This window comes from Sciurus vulgaris (assembly GCF_902686455.1).
Source record: "Sciurus vulgaris genome assembly, chromosome: 6".
NCBI classification, from domain to species: Eukaryota; Metazoa; Chordata; class Mammalia; order Rodentia; family Sciuridae; genus Sciurus; species Sciurus vulgaris.
The window spans coordinates 63470726-63493524 of NC_136466.1; the positions used below are offsets into that span (position 1 = coordinate 63470726).

A 22799-nucleotide genomic window follows, 5' to 3' on the forward strand; every position below is an offset into this window, starting at 1 on the left:
GAACCTGGAACACTTTTAGGATATGATCCCACTTGTCCCAGTAAGTACCCAGGCTTCACTGCAGGCACTTGACAGTTTCTCTGAGTCTCTTACAGGAGCTTGTGGGGAGGGATGGGTGATTTCGTGTTATCAGAGAGGAAAAAGACCTTCTTGAAGCAAGTGTCTGCCTGAGTACAGAGCTTATTATATGAGGCAAAAGTCAGGATGGAAAACACTTTAGGTCTCTTCATTGTAACCAAGTGCTTTTGTTCCTTCATCTTCTTTAAATTTATTTCTAGATATAAAAATTAAACACTTTTAGATTATATAAATTATGGTTTACAAAAATGATGCACTTCTGCAATTCATTCCCACTATAAATTATTAAGTTCCAATCAAATAGATGCAGCAAAATACCTCTTGACCCCAACTCCCCCAAAATAATTATAATTATTCTTATCATTTGGCTGATAAAATTCAAGAATTTTTTCTAGTTATGTATAAAGTACATATAAAAATGTGGGGTGGTTTGTTCTTACATATAAATTGATGAGTCTGTATAGAATTTGCAGCTTTCCTTTTCAACAGTGTATCCCAACTTCAAACCAACACAAATTATTCTTTTGTTGTTTTTGCTGTGTATGCATTTCATATTACAAACGTTGTACACTCTGCAGTTTTGTTTCTTTTAAGTTCTAGTTACATCTGTGTCTGAGCCAGGGATTGAAGGCCTGCATCAGAAAATCAGCAGCCTCCTTATGTTGGAACTAGGCTAACCAAATGAAGGTCGGCTGGAGTGGTTTCAAATTTAAGTGCCAGTAGCAACTCTGATTTGGCAGCTTCTCTATTGGGGAAGGCCCTGCAGTGGGCCTCACCAAACCTCTTCCTGGTTTGAGGGACTGAGAAATTGCCCCAGCTGCACAGGCTTTAGAGTCAGGTTTATGACAACCCCCTTCCACTAATTCCTAGATGTGTATTTTTGGACAAAGTTATTCAAACTTTTAAACCCTACCTTCCTCTAAAGTATGATCGTACATACTTTAAAATGTACAAAGAGACAGAAAGTACTTGGTAATCACTTCAAAAAATCTGAGCTTTCATTTCATGCTGTTCCTTTCTCTTCTTGATGGCCTCAGTGGTTCCGTCTCCTACCATCCATCCTGGGATCTAGTCTAAAGAACAGGTTATGGGAAGATTAGTCCAAAAGCCCCCTACTTTTCATAAGAGGAATTACAGTAGAAGCAACACTACCTCCATTTGCATCACATTGTCCAATTTACTTCGGGTGCTCATTGGACCCTCACCACTGCCCAGAGGAATGGGTAATATTAGTTATTATGACTTTAAAGATCAGGCTCAGGGGCAGAGGTTGTGACAGTCTCTTGGCCATCCAGCAGTTGTTTGAGGAAGTCAGAGCCTGCATCCAGGTCTTCTGATTCTATATGTGAAGTCACAGAGAAGAGAAATTGTGGTGCAAGCTATTATTTAGAAAAAGTATGAGATTCATACACCTGGCAGCATGAGATACAAGAATCTCTTTCTGATATTGACATTCGTTTAATCATGTATCATCAAAATCAACATTTATTCAGTCATAGATCATCAGTGTTGATATTAATACAGTAATATGTCATCCATGAACTATTTCTTAAGGTCTTTGAAAAAAACATACCAGATACTGTACAAGCTGGTGACATAACTGGAAAAATAGGACAATTTAGTTCCCTGTGACAGGTCTGTGCAAACTGTGGCCTGGGACCAGATCTGGTCTATAGGCCTTCAGCATGGTTTTTACTTTTTTTTAAATGCCTAAGGAAGAAAATCAAGCATAATATTTTGTGAAAATTCAAATTTGTGTTCACAAATAAAGTTTTATTGTAGCAGCTATGTCCATTCATATATATTGTCTGTGGTTTTCACAATTCAAGAGTTTAGCAGTTCTCCCAGAGAATATCTGACCCAATGAGCCCCAAATACTTACTTTCTGGCCACATACAGGAAGTTTGCTGACACCTGCTGTAAAGCAATTGCTATCCAGTCATTTAGTCTGTACACATTTACCAAATGCCACAATAATGGGCATCTTCCAAGTTTTGAGTTTTCCAGTTGTCTAATCTGTTATATTTACATTGATTTTGGTGCTTAGTATAGTACTTCCTTACCTAACAGTTCCGTTGGAGGATAAAAAAATGAGGAGGATACACCAAGGAAAGTTAGAAAGCAGCGGCCTCTTGTGGCTGATGTATGCATTTAGATGATTTAATTGTTAAGATGAGTTGTTTTTTTTTTTTAAAAAAAAAAAAACAGGGTTGGGTCAGGTACAGTGGCACATGCCTGCAATCCCAGAGACTGAAGAGACTGAGGCAAGTGGTTAGCAAGTTCAAGACCAGACTCAGCAACCTAGTGAGGCCCTTAGCAAGACCCTTTCTCAAAATAAAAAATAAAGAGGGCTGGGGGTACGGCTTAGTGTCCCTGGGTTCAATCTCAGTATCATAAACAAAACAGAACAAAACAGGGTTAGGGCAGGTTTTTGCTAGAGGTCAGGGATTCCAGATTTTTTCTGAAATAGCTAGGATGTTCTTTGCTTTATTTTCTGCTTCTTACAGATTAAGTATAACCTGACTAATTGAATGCACTCTTCTAATTAAAAGGAAAGCTAACTGAGTTAAAAGCAATGTAATAAAGAGATGAAGGAATGAAGTACTTATACTTTCGAAGGTAACAGGTAGAATTTTAAAAACCTTGGAAAAGAGACCTTTGAAAAAAGAGACTGATTATCATTCAAACACTGTGGTATTAGGAAAACTTACTGGCATCTGGCCTTCCTATTATTTATGTTGAAGGCAGTATAGTAGGAATAGACCCTTGGCTTCTTGTCCTACCCAGCCTGCACCAGGCCCTGACTGTGGGTGAGCAATTGTTCCATCTCTGGGCTTTAATTAATCCCCTATAAATGAAGGGGTTGGACACATTCTGAAGGCATTTATGCCTTGTACAGACCACAATTCCTTATGTCTGTTTGGAAAGCTTCCCTTTTGTAAACTTTTAACAAAGATAGCTGCATCAAATTTAAGTCTGGTGCTGGTGTCGTTGAAGGTGCTATGGTGATCATGGTAGCGGTATATGTTGGAGGATGATTCCTCTTATGGCATGGCAGTGTCGTGGGTAAGTCGTGAATCATAATCAGAGCTAGCAGACCAATTAGGAACAGAAGGATTCATCCATGAAGATTCATTACTGCAAATCAAGATGAAGGGAATAGAGAATGGACAAATTGTGTTAACCTATATATAGTGTTATGATGTTCTTGTAGTTTAAGTAGATGCAATTGTTTCTCTCATTCCTTTTAAACTGTGTTTCCCAAGAGGGAATTCAAAAGTAGATAAGAGCAATTGCTCACTCAATATTCCACCAATTTCCAAAGATATCATTGTAAGGTAAATGTGTGACACAAAATCAATGAAACTCTGAGTCACATTCAAGTTATTGTCTAGTCCACAGGCTTCTTGATGTTCCCCAAGTCATAAAACTGATCTTCTGAGATCATCTAGCCTTTGTAATATTTGTTGATCAATATGAGTCTGTTTTTGCAATTGTGATGTAACATTCTGTTTATACGTATTTAGTTGATGAGATGTTTGCAAGGAAGTGGCCATTGAAGTGGCGGCTATAGTGGCAATTGCGATAATAATGGCTGTGAGAGTAGCAAGGAAACTTTTGGGTCTATATAATATTGCTTCTGGGGTATAGATAATCCATTATGCCACAGACAGGTAAGATGAATTGACATCCATCCATGAGCTCCTTGTTTTAAAATTATGATTTCAGTAATGTTTAAAGTAACGATATTATGGGTAGAATAACAAGGGGTTAACCATGTCTTATTTCCTTGATTTTAAAGGGCCATGATTCATAATTAGTACTGAAAATGTTTATATTTTGAATTAATGCCAGAATATAAGGTTTAGTTGTACACACCATTATGTAAGTTTTCATTTCATTCCATTTCCATAACCACCACATACGAAAATGTTCCCAATGCCTCTGCCTGAGATCTCGGGGAATAAAGAGTAATCCCAACTGCCATATAGTATTATGAGGCTGGGAACACGAATTAGTGGAATTTATACATGATTCTACCATGGGGCCTGCCCAGTCCAGGATTCTAGTTAGTCGAACCACTATTGTGGTGGGCGAAACCCGGGGCCGAGGGTTACGCCACGTGCATCTAAAGATGGCAACTGGCAGAGAGCAAAGGGCGTGCTGGTTATGCCTGCAGAGAGGCAGAACGTGTTTACAATTGGCTGCACGATAATCAGTTCAGCTGCCTAGCGTGTGGACAGATATACTTTACATGTATGCTCAAGTGAGTGATCGCTTGACCTTTAACAGGATTGGATGGACATATCTGGTTACAATTGCTTATGCATGAGACTGCTTATATATTGAGGGTGATATCTGAATAAAGGGGAATCTGCTTCATGAACTTCAGAAGGGTATGTGTCTTTTGTCCCGCTGGTGGGGCCGAAAGAACAAGGAGCAGCGGGAGCCGCTGGAAGCAACCGGGCTAAGAAGCGGCGGTTTTCCGTAACTATAATGAAAGGGCAATGAAAATGCCCACGTGGTAGCATTAAGTGGCAACAAATCCAGATCTGCTGGATTTCCTGTTTTCTAGAGTAAATCTGAAGTTAAATTTTGTATAATAAAGTTGGGGAAATGGCAAATGCTCCTGGATAAGTCTGGAAGATGTAGGCCATGTAAGCAGCTATGTTGGCAAATAGGAATGGATAATTTTGAGTGGTGATGGTGTTGGAAATTAGGGCATCCTGTAAATCCTATCTTTTTATGAGCCTCTGATATTTGATGTCATCATGAGATTTATTTTGATAAATATGATTCATGTACCATTGTTCCCTTATTTGAGCACATGGTGTACTGTTGATAGTGGTTAGACAGATGGGAGGTCAGGACTATATATATTCCAATCTTTAGAAATTTTATGCTAAGTAAAAGAATTATCAATAGAAGTGGAGAGTTCCTGAAAGAGCTGAGTTGGATTTAAATTTAGCCAACCAGTAACTTCTATGTCATTGGAGCTAATGGGAAGCTCAGGATGAATCCAATCTACAGCAGTAAAATAAAGTGGATTCAGAACATGTGCCCTATACTTATGGGCTTCCCCCATGGGAATGGATAGAATGAGAAAAATCACATGTATTCAACTTCCCTGTTTATTATTTACCTGTTTAGATGAATTGATGGTTATCACAGAGATCATAGCCAAAAATAAGTTTTCTGGTGTCTTAGCAGTCTGAATGTTTTCAGTGTTTTTTTCCCTTGGTTCACAAGGCCTTTAATGTCTCCCCAAGTTGAATCATTAGTAATAGGCTGGAAAGGGTAGTAATCATGTCAATGCCAGGGTCTCAGGGGAGTCATCCCAGGAGGAGGGCTGATTGTCACGATCTTGAAGGTGAGAAAGGGACCTTTCTGATTAAATCAACTCATAGTAGGATTTGATATGTCCGGAAGAAAGATGGTAGTGAAATAGCACCATAGCCTCATCCCCAGGTTATCAGCGAAGCAGGAACCTGCCACTGCGGACCCTGCCATTGCAAAAACCCTGTTCTGGTAACCTATATAGTACACGAAGATGCATTTGATCTAAAACAGACTGGGAGGTGTAAAAGTGTCATTGTGCAGCAGTTAGATTCTGTTCATTTTGATTTAAAAATTTTAAAGTGAATAAAACTTGCATTAGTTGCTCTTGAGGTGCATATGGTGGATGTATATTCCCATTTAAAAATTTAAATAACATATTTGTCAAGGATTGATGCATTCTTTCAGTGATAGCTTGTCTTTGAGTGTTGTAAGGGGTACCATTGCTTGAGATTAATGTCCGATTGAGTACAAAAGGATCAAAAAGCACTGGAAGTATAGGCTAATAGTAGGGTATCCTATAGTAGCAAACCCTGATAAAAGGTGTTGTCTAACAGCTTGGAAGTTCTCTGAAGATTGAGTTGTAGCATGCACTATACTAGAGAAAGTAATAATACTTACATGAATGTATTTTAGTTTTCCAAAAGGGGAAGAGGAACTAGCACTTTCTTACAATTTTGATTAGTATTCTCAAAAGCCAGGATAAGGGCCAACACATTAGCAGCTTCAGTATTTTCAACTTGTTTTTTTTAAAAAATGGTTCTTTTCAGTTATACATGACAGCAGAATCCATTTTGATATAATTATGCTAGCATGGAATATATCTTATTCTAATTAGAGTTCCATTCTTATGGATGTATATGATGGTGGGATTCACTATTTTCATATATGTACAGAGGACAGTTATGTCAGATTCATTTCACCATCTTTTCTTTTCCTATCTCTTTCCCTCCATTCTCCATTGTCTAATCTACCATTATGCATCCTGTTGACAAAATTCATATATGACTCCATGGCCCCCTGGCAGATCTGTGAGGAAGAAACAGTGGGAGTTTTCTTTTTCTTTTTTTTTTTTTTTTAAATTTTACAGACTGCATTTTGATTCATTGTACACAAATGAGGTACATCTTTTTATTTCTATGGTTGTACCCAATGTAAATTCACACCATTCGTGTAATCATACATGTACATAGGGAGTTTGCACATCAGGCACCTTATGCCAGGCTCTAACTACAGCCTGAGAAGACTGCATATGAGCAGCCCAAGTCATTAGTGGTTGGTCTATAGTACTAGAGTGCCCTTGGCCTGTAAGTTGATCAAAAATTACGGGAACCCCATTACTTAGATTATTAATTGCCAAATTATTAAGGTCATTTCACCATTCTTGGAACTAGAGGCTTTATTGGGCAGTTCTAAGTATGGTTCTCATTAGCATCATCCAATCCCATGGAATCACTTCATATGTATTGGCAATGCCTTCAGTTACGCTTCTGGTAAAAATGGCTTTGTACCCCATTCTCCGTTACAGATTTTTGGAGCTCCTTAAAAGCTGCAAAAGGTAAGCCGTCATCTTGTGGGTTATGGTTATTTTGTCTTAGCGCTGAAAAAACTTTTAGCATTTCACCTATTTGCCCTCCTCTATACATTTTAGTACTTATTCCCACTTAAAAATCACTCTTTTTAAGAGTTATTAGAGGGTTGGGGAATGAGAGAAGAATGGGGAAACTAGGTTATGTAGAAGGAAATGAAAGGGAGAGGGGCATAAAAAACGGTGGAATGAGACAGACATTACCCTATGAACATGTATGATTACACGATGGTATGAATTTACATCGTGTACAACCAAAATGAAATGATGTATACCATTTGTGTACAATGAATCAAAATGCAGTCTGTAAAAAATTGAAAGATAAATTTAAAAAAAGTTATTAGAAAAAGGGGTGGTGGTGGGAAATCTTCCAATGGTGTTAGGGGAATGTCCTCATTTAATCTAGATTTCTCATACTTGGGAACTTGAGGAAGTGGTATATCAGGAGGGAGAAGAGTTAACAGTTGACATCTGCAGAGTTTGGTTTGGTTGGATGGATATCTAATCGGCATTGATTCCATATAGTTAAATGTTTTAATGTAACTGGTCCCAACAGACATCCTGAAATACTGTTATGTCCTCCTGTTTCTGCTTCTAAACTACCAGTATCTGGATCCCAGGGGCTTTGTTCCCTAATGACAGTCTAGTTTCAACGTATCTCATAAAGGAACAGATCTTATTTTTTTAAACCTCTTGACTGAAAACCATACCCTTTAACTTCAGGAGAAATGGAATTCCCCATATTTGCTTGGCTTAAGAGAAAGCAGACTTCGTGAAAGACTCAATGGGAAAGTGCCAGAGACCTGTTGTCGACTCACTGGCAGGACATCCAATATACCCTCTGCCAGGGGTGCTTCCAAAGTCTGTAGGACAGGCGCCTCACACTGGTTATCAAATGTCAAGATAATGACGAATGGAAGAATTGAATCATGGCATGGTTTAAACCATAAGTGAGCTGTGCTCCTGTTTGGCTCCTCATCCTTTTAATATCATCAGGAAGTAGCTTAGCATGCCAGTAAGCAGGAATTCTATTTTATCAATATGGTGTTATTATTCTGTAACTAGTAAGTTCCTCTCAAGGATAATGTTCTAATTTTATGGAATGTTCTGTTTGCAGAACTCAAGATAAATTTTTGCTGTGTGCAGTGCATTATTTTTCTAATCATAATGTCCTTTGATCTAATATAGCCCTTTCCCCGTGTGTTACTTCGCACAAGTTCAGTTGACATACCTTCCTAACATCACTCAGCTCCCAAGTGGCAAAGCCATACCTAGAAGACAGGTGTTGCTCTAAAGTTTTTGCTTTTTGACCCCTGATGATATTAAAAGGATGAGGAGCCAAACAGAGCACAGCTCACTTATGGTTTAAGCCACGCCATGATTCAATTCTTCAATTCATCATTACCTTGATATTTGATAGCCAGTGTGAGGAGCCTGTCCTACAAAAACTTTTTGCTTTTTGATACTATTATACAACATACATCATTGCCACATCAGGATAATTTCTCTTCTTTGGAAAGGACAAAGGCCATCTCCTGATGACCAAGAGTTTTAGGAGATTCTGTTGACCCCAACACTGTATCAAATAGAGTTCTATGAGTTGAATGTCTTGCAGTCATGGAACTTTAAACAGATTAAGAACTGAGGTCAGGCATGGTGGCACACACCTGTAGTCCCAACTACTCAAACTGGACAACGGTGGAAACTTATTTAGACACAACTCTATATCTCACTTTTTTTGTATAGTATTTGCTACTCTTCTTTTAAAAGAGGGACTCAGGACCCAAACAAACAAACAAAAAGTTTTTAATAAACTTTTATTTTTATATTCAAGATAAAGCATATACACAATTGAATGTGGAAATAAATAACTAGAAATGCTTTGGAAACTTTTCCATTTCTCCCTCAAATTCATTTTTTTTAAAGCTCATGAGTCTTTTTATTTAAAGAAACATGGCAACTATAATATCAAGGAAAAAAAGGAATCACATTTTTGTACAGAAACATATAGCCTTTCTGACTATACAGTTTAGTTGTATTTTAATAACAACAAAAAAAAGCATACAAGACACACTCTTCAACAGATTTACTCAAACAGTTTTGCTCAAGAAGAAAAAGGCACAGATTTAAGGGGATGACGGTGATTATTAAGAATATAGTAAATGGGGGCTCAGTCAAAAAATGACACTTTAATGAACTAAGTTAGGAAAGAAAAAGAACAAAATGAACTCTCAAATTATCTGCCTTCATTAAAGTAAATTTTTAAATTAAATTGTATAAACATATGATATAAAGTTGGTACTTTAGGAAGTGTCTGTATATTTCCGCTATTTACAAATCTTTGTATACAATTTCAATGTTCCTTATACATTTCCTATATACCAAACTGAGCCAGGGCCTCCCATCTCCATGCCCCAAGTCCCCGTGAAGCATTCTGGCAAATGGATGGCCCTAGCTGATTTCTGTCAGAATAGCTGGAGAGGAGGAGGAACCAATCAAATGTAGTCATCTTCAACTGGCTCTCCATTGACATCACAATAGTGGATAAAAATTGCCACTACTCGCTGAAACACACCCTTCTTCATCTGCCGCATCTCTGAGATTTCCTCCCCTATTGTTTCCATACAGATGTCAGCAGATAGTTGTCCTTTCCTTCGAGGAGCATAGATAGTACCTTAGAAATGAGAGAGAAGGGAAGACATGTATAATGATCAATCATTTAGAAAGTTAATCTGACATGCTAGTCCAGGAAATATTCCTACACATGACAACCTAATATACTGATACATGAACAGTCCCTATCACTTTAGTTTTACACCATGTTTGATGCCTAGATATGACTGAAGCCCCCTGATAAACATGATACACCAGGTAGGTAGGTTATATACATGTACATGTAGCTCATAAAACTTCACTTCCTTATAAAATAGTTCTCAATCCCAAAAAACCAAAAGCCAAATGATTTCTCTGATAAGTGGATGATGATACATAATGGGGGGTGGGGGAAGGCAAGAATGGAGGAAGGATGAATAGTATAGAGGAAAATGAGGAATAGGGAAGAGGTGGGGAGAAGAAAAAAATAATAGAATGAGACAAACATCATTATCCTATGTACATGTATGATTACACAACCAGAGAAACAAAAGTTGTACCCCATTTGTGTACAACGAATCAAAATAAAAATAAATAAAATAGTTCTTTTAAAAAATGTAACTACAAATGAATACACAAGTGCCTTAATACTTATTCTATTAAAAGCTTCTCCCTAAATTTCTTCCTAAATTATCATAGTTCCCATGTACCATGCAACAAGTAGCTCACAAGCTGCAGAACAATTCTATAACATTATTGTTGATAAATGCTTCAATAAAGTGTAAAAAGATTATAAATATTTAGGTAACTGGGAGTGGAGCTCAGTGGTACAGTGTATGCACCCTATGGTCAAGGTCCTGGGTTCAATCTCCAGAACAACAACAAAAAAATTAAAAACTTATGTAATACAAGAAAATCTAATAGGAAAATCTATTTGAAAGAATCTTCCCCATAATATATACCCAGTAAGTCTGTTGAGCATCTATAATGTGCAAATTTTTTTGGGGGGAGGGGAGGTACGGGATAAAATATTTATATCGGAAACCACCTAAAAGCTGCACTGTTGCTAATTTTCAAACAAAATATTAACTATTTAGTAGGATATACTCAAACTAGAGAATGCAAGTCAAGTCAGGTCATAATTACTTTCTTCATCATCTTCAAAATCATATCGGGCAAAACTGTTTGGCTCTGCTGCCCTCAGGGACCTCAGCCAAGGGAAGTCAGAAATCATGGAATATGGAGCTCCGTCTACAACACCTAAAAGAAGACAGGGGTAAAAGTGTTACTGGTATGGAAGTGCTGATAGAGTTAAACTCTGTACTTTTATTAAGCAGCAATTAAAATGCAAAGCAGAGACTGAACCGGGTGCCTTCTCTCAAATCACAGTAATTTACAATTCACCACTTTCTGTCTTTCATCATTGCTCTATGTGTTCTAGGGCTAGCAAAGAGTTGTACAGGCAGAGCAATATTGATCTGGTTCCTGCTTCTTGCAGATATTCAGAGATTCCCATTCATATTTTCCCTAAGTTATGTCCCTCCATCCAGCTCACGGCTACTTAGTTTTTCAACCATTAGTAAATACTTACCCTCTAAAGTATAGATTTCTCTCCCCCAGGGATATTTGGGGTATTTCTTTAGGTCTTCTTCACTTCGAGTGGCTTCAGGGAAGAATTCATACTTAATGAGTTCCCTGGAGGAAAACAGGAAAAATTAAATAAAAATTAGAAAACTGAAAATGTTAGGGTGTTGAGTAGAAAGAAGCTATCAAGATGTTTTAGGCCCAGATTCTACAAATATCTCAGACAAAATATTGACTCTAACAGTCCCCATTTACTCAAACTAGAGAATGTCAAGTCTAGTCAGGTCAAAGTTACTTTATTTACTATTTTCAAAGTCATATCAAGGAAAGAAAGCCATTCTCTATGCAAATATCTTGTGTACAGATAATGCTTAATACATCTATACAACAAATACATAGAAAATCTAATTTTCCGATAATGTAAAATAGCAGTCTTACATCTTCTTTAACTTGATCTCTTTTCCATGTCCCATAACTAAAGAAATAGTCTAAGATAGAGGTAGTCTGTTCTTGTGTAACTTTTCTCTAAGTTTGAAAATAAAAAAGCTACATACATACATGTTGTGCTCATTAGTTTTAAGTTCTAATTTCCCTAAGTTTTTCACAAATGTTAGTTTCATGACATGCCTGGCTATAAAGCTCAACTGGAAAGATTTAAAAGGAGGAATAACTGGGATTTGCTTCTGGGACTCTCTACTGTGAGAAGTGACTGAAAAGGTCTTTCAGGGTCAGAGTTACTTACTGATTGATGTTTGCTATAGTGTCCATCCAGCTGCGAATGCGCACTTTGTTCCGGACATTGGGAGGGTTACTGAATTCATGGATGATACAGATGTGATAGGGATAGGGACCACTAAACAGTTTCTGCTCCAAAGTTAGTGTGTCCACCTGTGGAAGATATTATAAAGAGGTCTTTGGCCCAAGAAAGAAGGTCTTAGGTATCCATCTCCCAAAGCACGAATAAGCTTTCTTTGGTCCCCTCAGTATTGAAATCTTTGCTGATTTGAAAATCCAACAGCCATCTATAGCCCTGAACACAGCCTGCCATGATGGGGGGCAAGTCTCTGACCAGTAGACTCAGAAATTTATCTCTCACTGTGATGTAAATACCTGGAAAGCCAGAGAGAGTCCTGGTTTGGGTAACTGATCTCAATCAACCCAGAAATCACTTCTGAGGAAGTCTTTTATAGGTTTCAGTACTGACTATATCTGAATGCATAGAACCACACTCCTACTTGACCTGGATCACGAGTCGTCTTAAGGACAGAACACACTTTGCAGCTCTTTGTAGCCTCTGTTCGTACTGGTTTCTTCTCATGCACCCTCTTACTAATCTCTAACACCCACCCTGCAGTAGCAGTGGTACACGTTTATTTCCTTTTTGGGAAGGAAACATTCTGTGAATTTTACAGCATACAGCAAATTGTGAGTATTGAGACAGTCAGAAATGTTTGTTGAACTGGCTCTTCTGGGGCCTGGCTCACATACCAAGTCCAAGGGTTCTCTAATCATCTTTTTAAACTCTTTTGGTATCAAGCAAAAATCTCATACACAAAATTTGCTTTTAATAACAATAAAGGTAATAATGCAGCTATCACACTATTGTTTACTATATACCAGCAACTATTTTCATATATCACATATTTTAGCTGAGATATAACAATAACCTTAGGTGTATTCTTTTATTTTAATTTAACAAGTAAAGAAATTAAGACACAGAAGTTAAGAAATCTGCTGTAGGTCAGAAAGTCAGAATACGAATCAGGTAGTTTGAAACTTGAGTCTGTGCTCTTAGTCATAGGTAACTTTCAATAAGTACAAAAACTTGTTGAATGACAATGCCTCTATATAACTAGCTAAAACCTTATAAAAATCGACTAGAGAAGCATTAATAAAGCATTGGCAAGACAGTCCTTAAAGGAACTCTGTAGAATCTAGAGAACCATTACTGTGGGTTGAGCAAATGAATATATGCCGAGTCCAAAAGGTTGAAGACAAAATAAACAAATATCAACCATAATGTGTATATCATCAGAAAGGAGAACAGCTTGTTACCTGCTGCATTGGGCGGAGGTATATGATACGGTTTCTCTCAGGAGGCATCCTTAGTATCTGGTCTAATACCTGATCCATATTCAGTTTCTTGCATTGTGCATAGTCAAATCGGTTTACAATTGGTGCATTTTCAACTTTTAAATGTTTCAGTACCCTGCATCTGGTAGCTACAAAATGAAAACAATGACAAGCTTTATAAATAATTTGTACAAAATAAGAAAGCAACATGTAGCCCATTTGAAAGATAGGAGGATTGGCCTAAATATTAGCAGAAGACACTGCAGCTGTAAACATCTTTAACATAGGTCAAATATTATGATAGAGTACAAATACCATTTAACAAAAGAATCTGAATGCGTCATTGTGTTCAGTTCAATAGAAGCTGGTTGTCCTCATGCTACTAGAGGCAATGCCTTTTTCTTCTAAGAATTTACTGTCAAAGAAACCAAGTACCAGAAAATGACTTGCCCACACAGGAACTGTTAAGAAAATACTTACAGAATGAATTATAACTATTAATTTTATTAATTTATACAACCTTGTGGTAAGTGGTCAAATAAATCTGGAATAATTAGCGTATCTTATCTTACATTCACTCACAGGTAATGAGCAAAGTTGGTTTTAATTCCATCACAAGTATAGAAACAGAACCTTGGGAGTGGTGGCGGGGAGACCCAGAAATATCTGAGTACTTTAGTCTAAGGCTGTATAGCACAATACAGTAGTCATTAACTACCAGCAGTTATTTAAATTCAAATAAATTAAAATATAATAAAATTAAACTACAATTCCTTAGGCACAAGCACAGTTCAAGTGTTCAATAGTCACATGTGCTAGTGGTTATCACATTAAACGGTTTGGATACAGAACATACACACTGCGAAAAGTTCTATTGAAAATGCTAGTCTTAAACAAGATTAAGCAAACTTCCTGTTTGTAACGGAACATGACATAATAGAGAAAAGTAACTGTGATATAATAAATGCACTTAACTGCACCTAACTGCACCAGAACATCAATTTAAGAAAGTATTATCTTTCTGTTTGTGTGTATGTGTGTGTTGCTGGGGATCAAACTCAAGAGCTTTGCACATACTAGGCAAGCACTCTATCCCTTAGTTACATCCCCATCCCTATATCCTTTACTAAACCACAAATTTCAACCTGATCCAACTCAAGAGACAATATTAAATGAAAAAGATTATGAAACCAGAAGACTGATTTGCCTAAGTTCTTAACATTTCATAAAGTCATCTATAAGATACCTGACATAAACACCATCTTCCCCTGTAATTCTTCCTTGTAACTAACTTCGATGTTTAAACACTGAGCCAGTGTCCTGCCTTTTAGACTCCTCTGTGATGTGGTGGAAAGAAGGGGAACTGGTGTTGAAGACAGGGAGGATATAGAGAAAGGACTACATGGTGATAAGAATCAAATGGTTCTGCTATAAAACCAGACATGGTTAAGGTTAATCTCATCTGCCACTAACTTAGCTAGTAACTAGAGAACGAGTTACTTATCTAAGATCCTTTGTCCCATGATAAGCTGAACTAAACAACTTAGTTGAAGGGGTAAAATGCTGGCACTGAGGCCATGTGACCCATTACGGGTTAGAGAAGACATGGGAAGACTCAGAGTCAAGTACAAAAAGAGAATCTGGAACTCAGATTCTCAGAAACTTTCTCATTCCTTTTAGAGGAATGCTTAGATGCTGAGTTGGCTCAGAAATGCTAACAGACTGGCTCACAAGAGCCCTGCTATATGATTTCTGAGATTCTGAAGAGCTCATGCTTTCTATTTTAGGAAGAAACTCCAACAGGAGATAGCAATTGTTAGATGTTTCAAGACCAACAAACTCCTTGGCTGGGATGGAAAAAAGTACTACCTCTTCAGAGTAAACACAGGGCCTAGGGTCCCTAGGGTCTGGAGTCGTACAGAATGCAGGGGAGAGGTAGTGTATGAATCTCAGTTTCACCTCTCCTTTCTGGAATTTTCCTAATTTATGACAAACAGTTTAAGCATCTTTTAATGGAATTTGTTTACTAGCAATATTGTCAGAGACATACAAAGAAAAACCCTTAATACTTTTTATAATACTTATATAATACAGATTAATATTTACCAGGCATTTACTAGAGGTCAGACCCCTTACTGTGTGTGTGTAGGTGGCGCACACACATATACCTGGATACATCAATCACTACACTAAACTTTCACATATGCTTCATGAGTTACGCATAACTGGGTACATTTTATAGACTAAACAAAATGAACACAAAATATATAACATGCCCAGGCAAGGAACAAGACAGATGTGCTCAATTTTACATGGATGGATATTAAAAATATAATTCTGAATGAAAGAGGAAAAATAAATAGATTATGTAAAATTTAAAAGCTCACACAAAGCAACATCTTATATTTGAGAGAGACATTTTTTAAGACATGAAAAGTATACTGGAAGGACACATAAAATACCTCAGCATAGAGGATGGAACAAAGGTAGCTGCAACAAGACAAAAATTGGGGCTGACAGGAAAAGTGGGCTTGGACTAAAGACACTGTGCCATGAATTATGACTGAGGATAACTGATCATCTCAGTCAAATGCAGAACTGGTAAACTCCCCTCAAGGATGTTCATGCATAAAACATACATAAAGCACACAAAAGCAGATGGCTGAGCCAGGATTCAAGCTAAGGTGGATCTGACTCTAGCACCCATCCATGTACTTTGCAAGATCAGGAAGCAATTTATCTTTCAGAGGAGATACTATTTACTAAATGAATCAAGTTTTGGCATATGGATCCTCATTATGGTGAAATTACTTGAGAACCAAAGGAAAATAACAGAATTAAAGATAATCCAGGGGTTGGGATTGTGGCTCCGTTGTAGAACCCTTGCCTGGCACGTGTGAGGCACTGGATCCGATTCTTGACGCCATGCACAAATAAATAAAGGTCCACTGACAACTAAAAAATATTTTAAAAATAAATAAATACAGATAATCCAACATGTTCCTTTAAACAAATGATATACTAATGTTATTGTGGTATTTATGAGCTCTTAATTTCTTTAGTCATTCAAAATGCTCTTATACAATACAAATACATACCATGGATGAACATCATCTTGGGACAGTCTTTCAGTACTAGATCTGTGATTCCACAATTGGTCATAGTGACTCCAACAAGATTTTTGGATTTTAATACAAGAACCTACAATTAAAAAAAAAAAAAAAAAAAAAAACCCATTGCTACATATAAGGGTATTTTTCTGTTATTTTTATTTTTTAATTGCTTAAATGTTTTCATGGATATAACTGAGAAGTAGCTGTTACTAATTATTCTCTTTGGAGTAAAGAAACTATATAAGGATTTCAGATTCTTTGCACTGTCCAAGAACTGGACTGGACTATAAAAGGTAAGTGAGGGCTTCTTGTTTACCTGCACATGGTCATCCTCAATCACAGGATCACTGGTACTGGTGGACTTATCTGCCGTCCGCTTCCGTTTCATGGCATGACGTGGCTTTGTTTTGGCAACCTCTAGAAAAGGTAAAAAAAGAAAACCTAAATATTAGCTTTGTTTTTTTCCTTCAACAGAGTACATATAAATGCATATGTACAAACTTCACAAAGCAACTCCCAAATCTCAATTTGTTTCCCAATGGAATACAATTAGGTTAGTATGTCTAAGGGACTGCTATAAATTAGTAGCACCCTCCAATATCTCAAACAGAGCTACATCAAACTTAAAAAGAGTTTTCAATATTTGGGCCATTCCAACACTGTAATCAACATTCCCAGTCTATAGTCTTTCTGACTTACCCTATCCTAAGTACTTCAGTGGATTCAACTTATGACTTTTTTTTCTAAAGAAATTCAAATTACAGGCCAGCATGGTAGCACATACCTGTATAAGCCCGTGACTTAGGAGGCTTAGGCAGGAGGATCACAATTTTGAGGACAGCCTCAATAATTTAGTGAGGCCCTAAGTAATTAAGCAAGATCCTTTCTCAAAATAAAAAATAAAAAGGGCTGGGGATGTAGCTCAGTGGAAAAGTGCCCCTGGGTTCAATCCTCAGTATCAAAAATAAAATAACATTAAAAAAAAGAGAGAGAACTTTAAATTACTGACTGCTGCTTAGTGAACATGTTTTAATGCCTGACATTTGGGGGTGGGGAGGGATATGCTAGTTATTTCCATATCCTAGTTATTGCCCATTGCCAATACCTCTGAAGCTATTAAACACTCTAGATCCCTCTGCTCAGAATATCTTTTCTCACTTCACATTTTGAAATACTACCATCCCTGAGTTGAGTTCAGCTCAATTGCCACTTGCTAACAAATTATCCTGGACCCCCAAACATGACACACTATTCTGTAGTTCCCCATATACTTGTTCTACTTCCAAATTTAAAGTAAAAGTTCCTTGAACGCATCAGCACTATCTTATTTCATCTTTGCTTCAATGTCAGCAACTTGCAATTAGTTAATAAGAACATTTACTAAATGACGTGGCACTCAAAATGAATGAACATATCACAAGTACATAACAGTAAATATTTACTGAGCCACTTACTGTGTGTCAGGCACTGTTCTAAGAGTTTTACTTGTATTAACTCATTTCATCCTTAAAACATTCCCCTGAAATAGATTTATTGTTCTCCTCACTTAATATATGAGAAAGCTGAGGCTTGCCAAGACATGAAGGGAGAACCAGGAGGCAAACTCGGGCAATCTGCCTCTAGTCACTATGCTGGAAAACCTGCCATCTTTTTTCATTCACCACTATGTACTAAAACATTACAATTATAAATGAAAATATCCCAGTCTTATTAAAAACAAGTTTTAAATCTGAATCTCAAACTTAACCACATACACTCTATTTTGGGAAAAGATAATTGTACTCATTTTTGATACTGAAGTCATACTGTAGCAGAATATATACTGAATTATGGTTGACCTTTATAAATTAAACCCCCAACATAGATCTCTCTTACATACAATGGTTAGGTGATAAACATTCTCCTGTAACCTCAAACCAAAGATTACAAAGAAAGATAGGGAAATGAGGTGCAAATTCTGCCAATCCCAAAGGTTTGGGATTAGACAAAATCTAGAGAACTAGTCCAGGTGGTATTTTACAAACCAGAACCCTTTTCTACATCCTCTGAAATTTTGTAAAATTCTTCTGTGCAAAAACAATTGGCAGGAACTGCTTTGGTTAAAGGCAAAAAGGAGTTCTACCAATCAAACTTTTCCCAAGAACACTGAAACCAACCAAAGTCCTGGGATTCTGAAAAAACATTACACTATTGACCCTTGCAATTCAAAGGTCTTTTTCCATAGTATCCTGAAAAAGCTTCATGCAACAGCTAATTGTCTTCCTGACAAGAAGGCTTTTAAAAGCAGCACACTTCACCCAATTGCCAAAATTCACACACCTGTTAAAACATCCTTATATAGATCCTAGTTCCCTTTCTTAGTACTACAAAAATGAAAACAGAAAATAAATGTTTCCACTCCTCCAGACAATGTTCTATTAAGCGTTTTCTATTAGAATTCTGCTTTGGTAATCTGATTTTCAAATTCCTCATCTTCCTGAATTACTTTTTCCTCTCCCCTTAAATTGCTCAGAAGGTAGGGTTCAAAGTTGTTTCTATTACCAGAATGACCTAATTGGTGGTTTATGTTTTCTACAAAAAGTTATAAGTCAACAGTATACGTAGGTGACTTTGAAAAACAAATGTGTCCCAACATAAAAAGACAGGAGAGTTTGTTGTGTTACTTTGCTTTTAGGCAAGTAACAATTTTGTTTAGCCATAACTCCAAGTGATTTTATATATCCTCTACTATCAATATACCTTGCATGATGATTCTACCCTTATGAAGTTCATGACTATTCACTGAGCCCTATACCACATGTTAAGACATGGTGCTTGAAGCTAGGAATATAATGAACAAGCAGACACTGTCCCTGCCCTCATGGAGCTCAGACTATTGCAAAGACAGATAGTAAAACACAGAATTAAATATAGTGTGGTTCATATTAGTGTCAAACACACTACAGAAATAAGAAAAGTAGACCAGCCTGATCTTGGGGTGTTGGGAAAGAGTTTTTAGTATATTAATCCTAAGTGCTATTCTCTGAATACCAAACTAAATATTTTGGTAATACCTATTTTATAAATTATTATATGAGATACAAAGACCAACTTACAAGTATTTATTCCCCCAATTAGAAATTACACAAATTAGAAATCACACTTCTAACATGGTTTTAATACTCTACAAGCTCACAAATCAAAAATCAAAAAACTCAAATGTTATTTTTGAACTGATTAAATAACTCCTAAGAATTGAATGTATTCCTTTATTAGATCTTCATCCTTAAAATGATTAAAGTAGAATGGCTTTAATAGATATCAAAAACATGCTAGATTAAAAACAATTTGTAACTTGCCTCCTTCAAAAAGAGAGACCTGAGTAATACTAAAATCAGTGCTTTGATATTTCTGTAGAAAATGTATTAATGAACATAAACATACATGTGTATGGTATTTAAAAATCATTAAGAAAAAATTTACCTAGGAAAACACAGACATTAAGTAGTTTTCTCAATTGAAAAATAAAAACAAAGCAATGAATATCAATAATAAAAAGCACTACACAAATGAAATTTTCCTTCTTTCTTAATCCAGGGAGTTACTTAACCTGAGAAAAAGTTTTAGTCATAAAACGGGTCAGAACAAAATGGTAAAGTGTATAAGAAAAACACAAAGCAAAAAATAAAAACATCAAAATCCCAGCAGTTAATATGAAGGATATCTATTTAAAAAAATATACCATCAAAAAACCCACAGAACTTTGCCAAGAGACTTAAGAAAAATAAAACAAGGCATTATTTTCTAAATAGGAGGACTTGGTGCTGTAAAACTGATAATTTTTTTTCAATTTAATGCAATTCCAAACTGAACTAAAGAAGTAAAATAAAATAAATTAATAAAAGATATGAACATTTATCTGAAACAAGTATGGAAGGTCTTTTGTGGTATAAAAACAAAAAACAGAAAATGGGTAGGTTTGACTTACAAATATGAAAAACCAAGTAACAAAAAGTCTACGGTGAAGAGTTACCGTTTAAGAATTTCAGTTTGGGATGATGAAAGAGTTCAGATGGATGTGGTGACAGTGAATGCCACTGAACTGCATACTTCAAAATGGTAAATTATTTTTGTTATGAAACCACAATTTTAAAAAAGGTATGACATTTAAAATTCAAGCTGGGAGAATTATTTTCACCATATGACAGAACTAGTGTTTGAAAAGCATAATGAAATACTCAAACAGACTCATGTATTTTGAGTTTATGTTACTATCTATGATTTGAACATAATTAAGGTCTCATAGCTATCTTAATGAAAACTTATTTTTCTTAGTTAACTTCACACAATTCAACCAGCTCTAATTACTATATAAAAAGCACTGACCCTGCCTATGCTGTAAGGCTGATTTTAAGATTTTAAAATTGAGGGAATCTTGGAGAAAATAAAAATAATTCATTATCATACTTTGACAGATTTTAATAACATAATAAGGATTACTTAAAAACAAACAATTATGACTAAGAAATATGCTTACTCTTGCTCAATCCAATATCTTGGCATCTGCATTATAAATATTAATGAAATTAAACATGTACATGTTTTGAGTATATCTTCACCCAAATAATTCTCAGCAAAACTACTTACTCACCTTTTTATTTCCTGGCAAACATAACTGGAGACAAAACTAGGTTTCAGAAAAAAATGACCAAATATTGCAGAGGCAGGTCCTTTAGGGGGTCTATCCATCTACCCAGGAAGCTGCACTGAGCTGTTTCCCCAGCCCTGGGAACTTCTGGCCAAGGTATAACATTTTCTAAATCCTCCCTAAGTGTGGGAGCAGAGTTCATCTACTGGGGCTTAGACATTAGAAACAATATTGGATGTAGGGCAAATATACACAGTTATGTATATATTTTTAAAGCTGAACTGTTTTGAGATTTCTGGACTGAATATTTTACAAACTGTTTTAAACCCCCGCCCACCAAAACATTCCTGAAAAGTAATTTAAAATCTGTATAATTAATAGAACCCCAAAATAGAATTTAATTTGCCAAATTGTTTCTTTGCGAGAAAATTTATGAACAAGCTCATGCCTTTCTCCAGCCCTACCCTGCAGTTGCTAATCCTGGGAGCATTGTCATACCTGACTCAGATACCAGCGGTACATGGGACAGTCTGCTCCTGGCCCTGGTTAGGGGCCTCCGAGGGTAGTCTTCATTAGACTGCACGTCACAGCTCTCAGGCTGGGAGCTCCCCCTCCTGTCCTCACCTGTAGCCCCAGAGCCACTCACATTAGTCCTCTCATCATGTGCTGGGCCTGAAGACCCCCCTTGTGGCAGAGTCCTAAAGGAAAAGGCGGATCTCGTACCATCCGGGCCATTCACAACACAGGCTCGGCTGGTTGAAGGACGTTCCTCATCAGAACACCTGCTAGTTCTCCTTTGGGATTCCTGGGGCCTGTGACAGCAGCATCTGGGGCAGACAGAACTCTCTGCATCTCCCTCCTCCATGGCCTCAGAGTCCTCTGACCCACCGGGGGAGCAGACACACTGCCTGGACACATCCACTTCTGTAGGGCTAGGCTCGGAAGAGCCGCCGCTGTTCACCGTCCTTACAAAGTCGGGGCTTTGAGAAGCAGTGCTGTGTGAGCTGGAGTTTCCCACTGTGCTGGCGGTGGTGCTGCTGCAGCTGGGATAAACATCCTTGTTTTTTTTCTTTTCAGGAATATCCCTAGCTGCTTTCATATCGGCTTTGATCTGCTCACTGGTGACCTGACAGCCTTTCTCACAGCTGCTTTCCTCGAGGGGAAACTGCTTCGACTGGCCCATCTGATGGGAGTTGTACCTCTTTCGAAGTGGAGTCTTGCCTTTTCCACTTACTGCTTACAGAAAAAGAAGAATGGCCCGAGGAAAAGAAAAGATTTCAGTACAAATTCTGGACAAAAGGCAAGAGTAAATTTGGAACAGGAAACAATGTATACTAGTTTTCCTAAAGTTTATTTGTGATCACATCATTGCACTACTATAAATCTGGCTTCCTAATGCCTACCTGGTTATACTCTTTCACTCAGTCTTCAAGACTTGCCATGATCTGATTTCAAGTTGTTTTTTTCTTTATACCAAATTCTATCCTCCAGCCCCAACTTTCCTCTCAGTAAACCTCTGCTTTACTCCCTCAGGGCCTTTGTTCTCACCAATTCATCACACTTGGACCTCTATTCAATCTCTCCTGCATCTGCTTCCCCCAAAGCTACTGTAGCATATACCTGGCAATACTGTTATCTATGTTATTGACCTGATCTTTGACTAGACTAGAGTTCCATAAAGACAAAGAGACCATGACTTTTTCATCTCTGTAACCTCAACAGTGCCTAATGAAGTATCTGGGGCACACAGTAAGGCTCAATGAATATAGAAAGGAATTAAAAAATAAGGTTTTGTCTGGCCAATGGA

The 22799-nt window shown here is 37.1% G+C and overlaps 1 protein-coding gene across 7 annotated transcripts in view; it reads right to left on the bottom strand.

The window, feature by feature from the left end:
• Positions 1 to 8793: 8793 nt before the first annotated feature.
• The window catches only part of FBXO38 (F-box protein 38), a 49453-nt gene continuing 35447 nt past the window's right edge, over positions 8794 to 22799 (bottom strand). For 4 of the 7 annotated variants that reach the window (XM_079145528.1, XM_079145526.1, XM_079145527.1 and 1 more), the window contains 8 exons: positions 21491 to 22225; positions 16682 to 16782; positions 16351 to 16453; positions 13235 to 13401; positions 11922 to 12067; positions 11187 to 11290; positions 10742 to 10855; positions 8794 to 9677 (listed from right to left, as the gene is read on the bottom strand). In XM_079145528.1, coding sequence (XP_079001654.1) covers positions 9499 to 9677; positions 10742 to 10855; positions 11187 to 11290; positions 11922 to 12067; positions 13235 to 13401; positions 16351 to 16453; positions 16682 to 16782; positions 21491 to 22225 — 1649 coding nt within the window. In that variant the 3' untranslated portion in view covers positions 8794 to 9498. The remainder of the gene's footprint in view (positions 9678 to 10741; positions 10856 to 11186; positions 11291 to 11921; positions 12068 to 13234; positions 13402 to 16350; positions 16454 to 16681; positions 16783 to 21490; positions 22226 to 22799) is intronic. The other 3 variants (XM_079145531.1, XM_079145530.1, XM_079145529.1) reach the window with 2 other exon arrangements.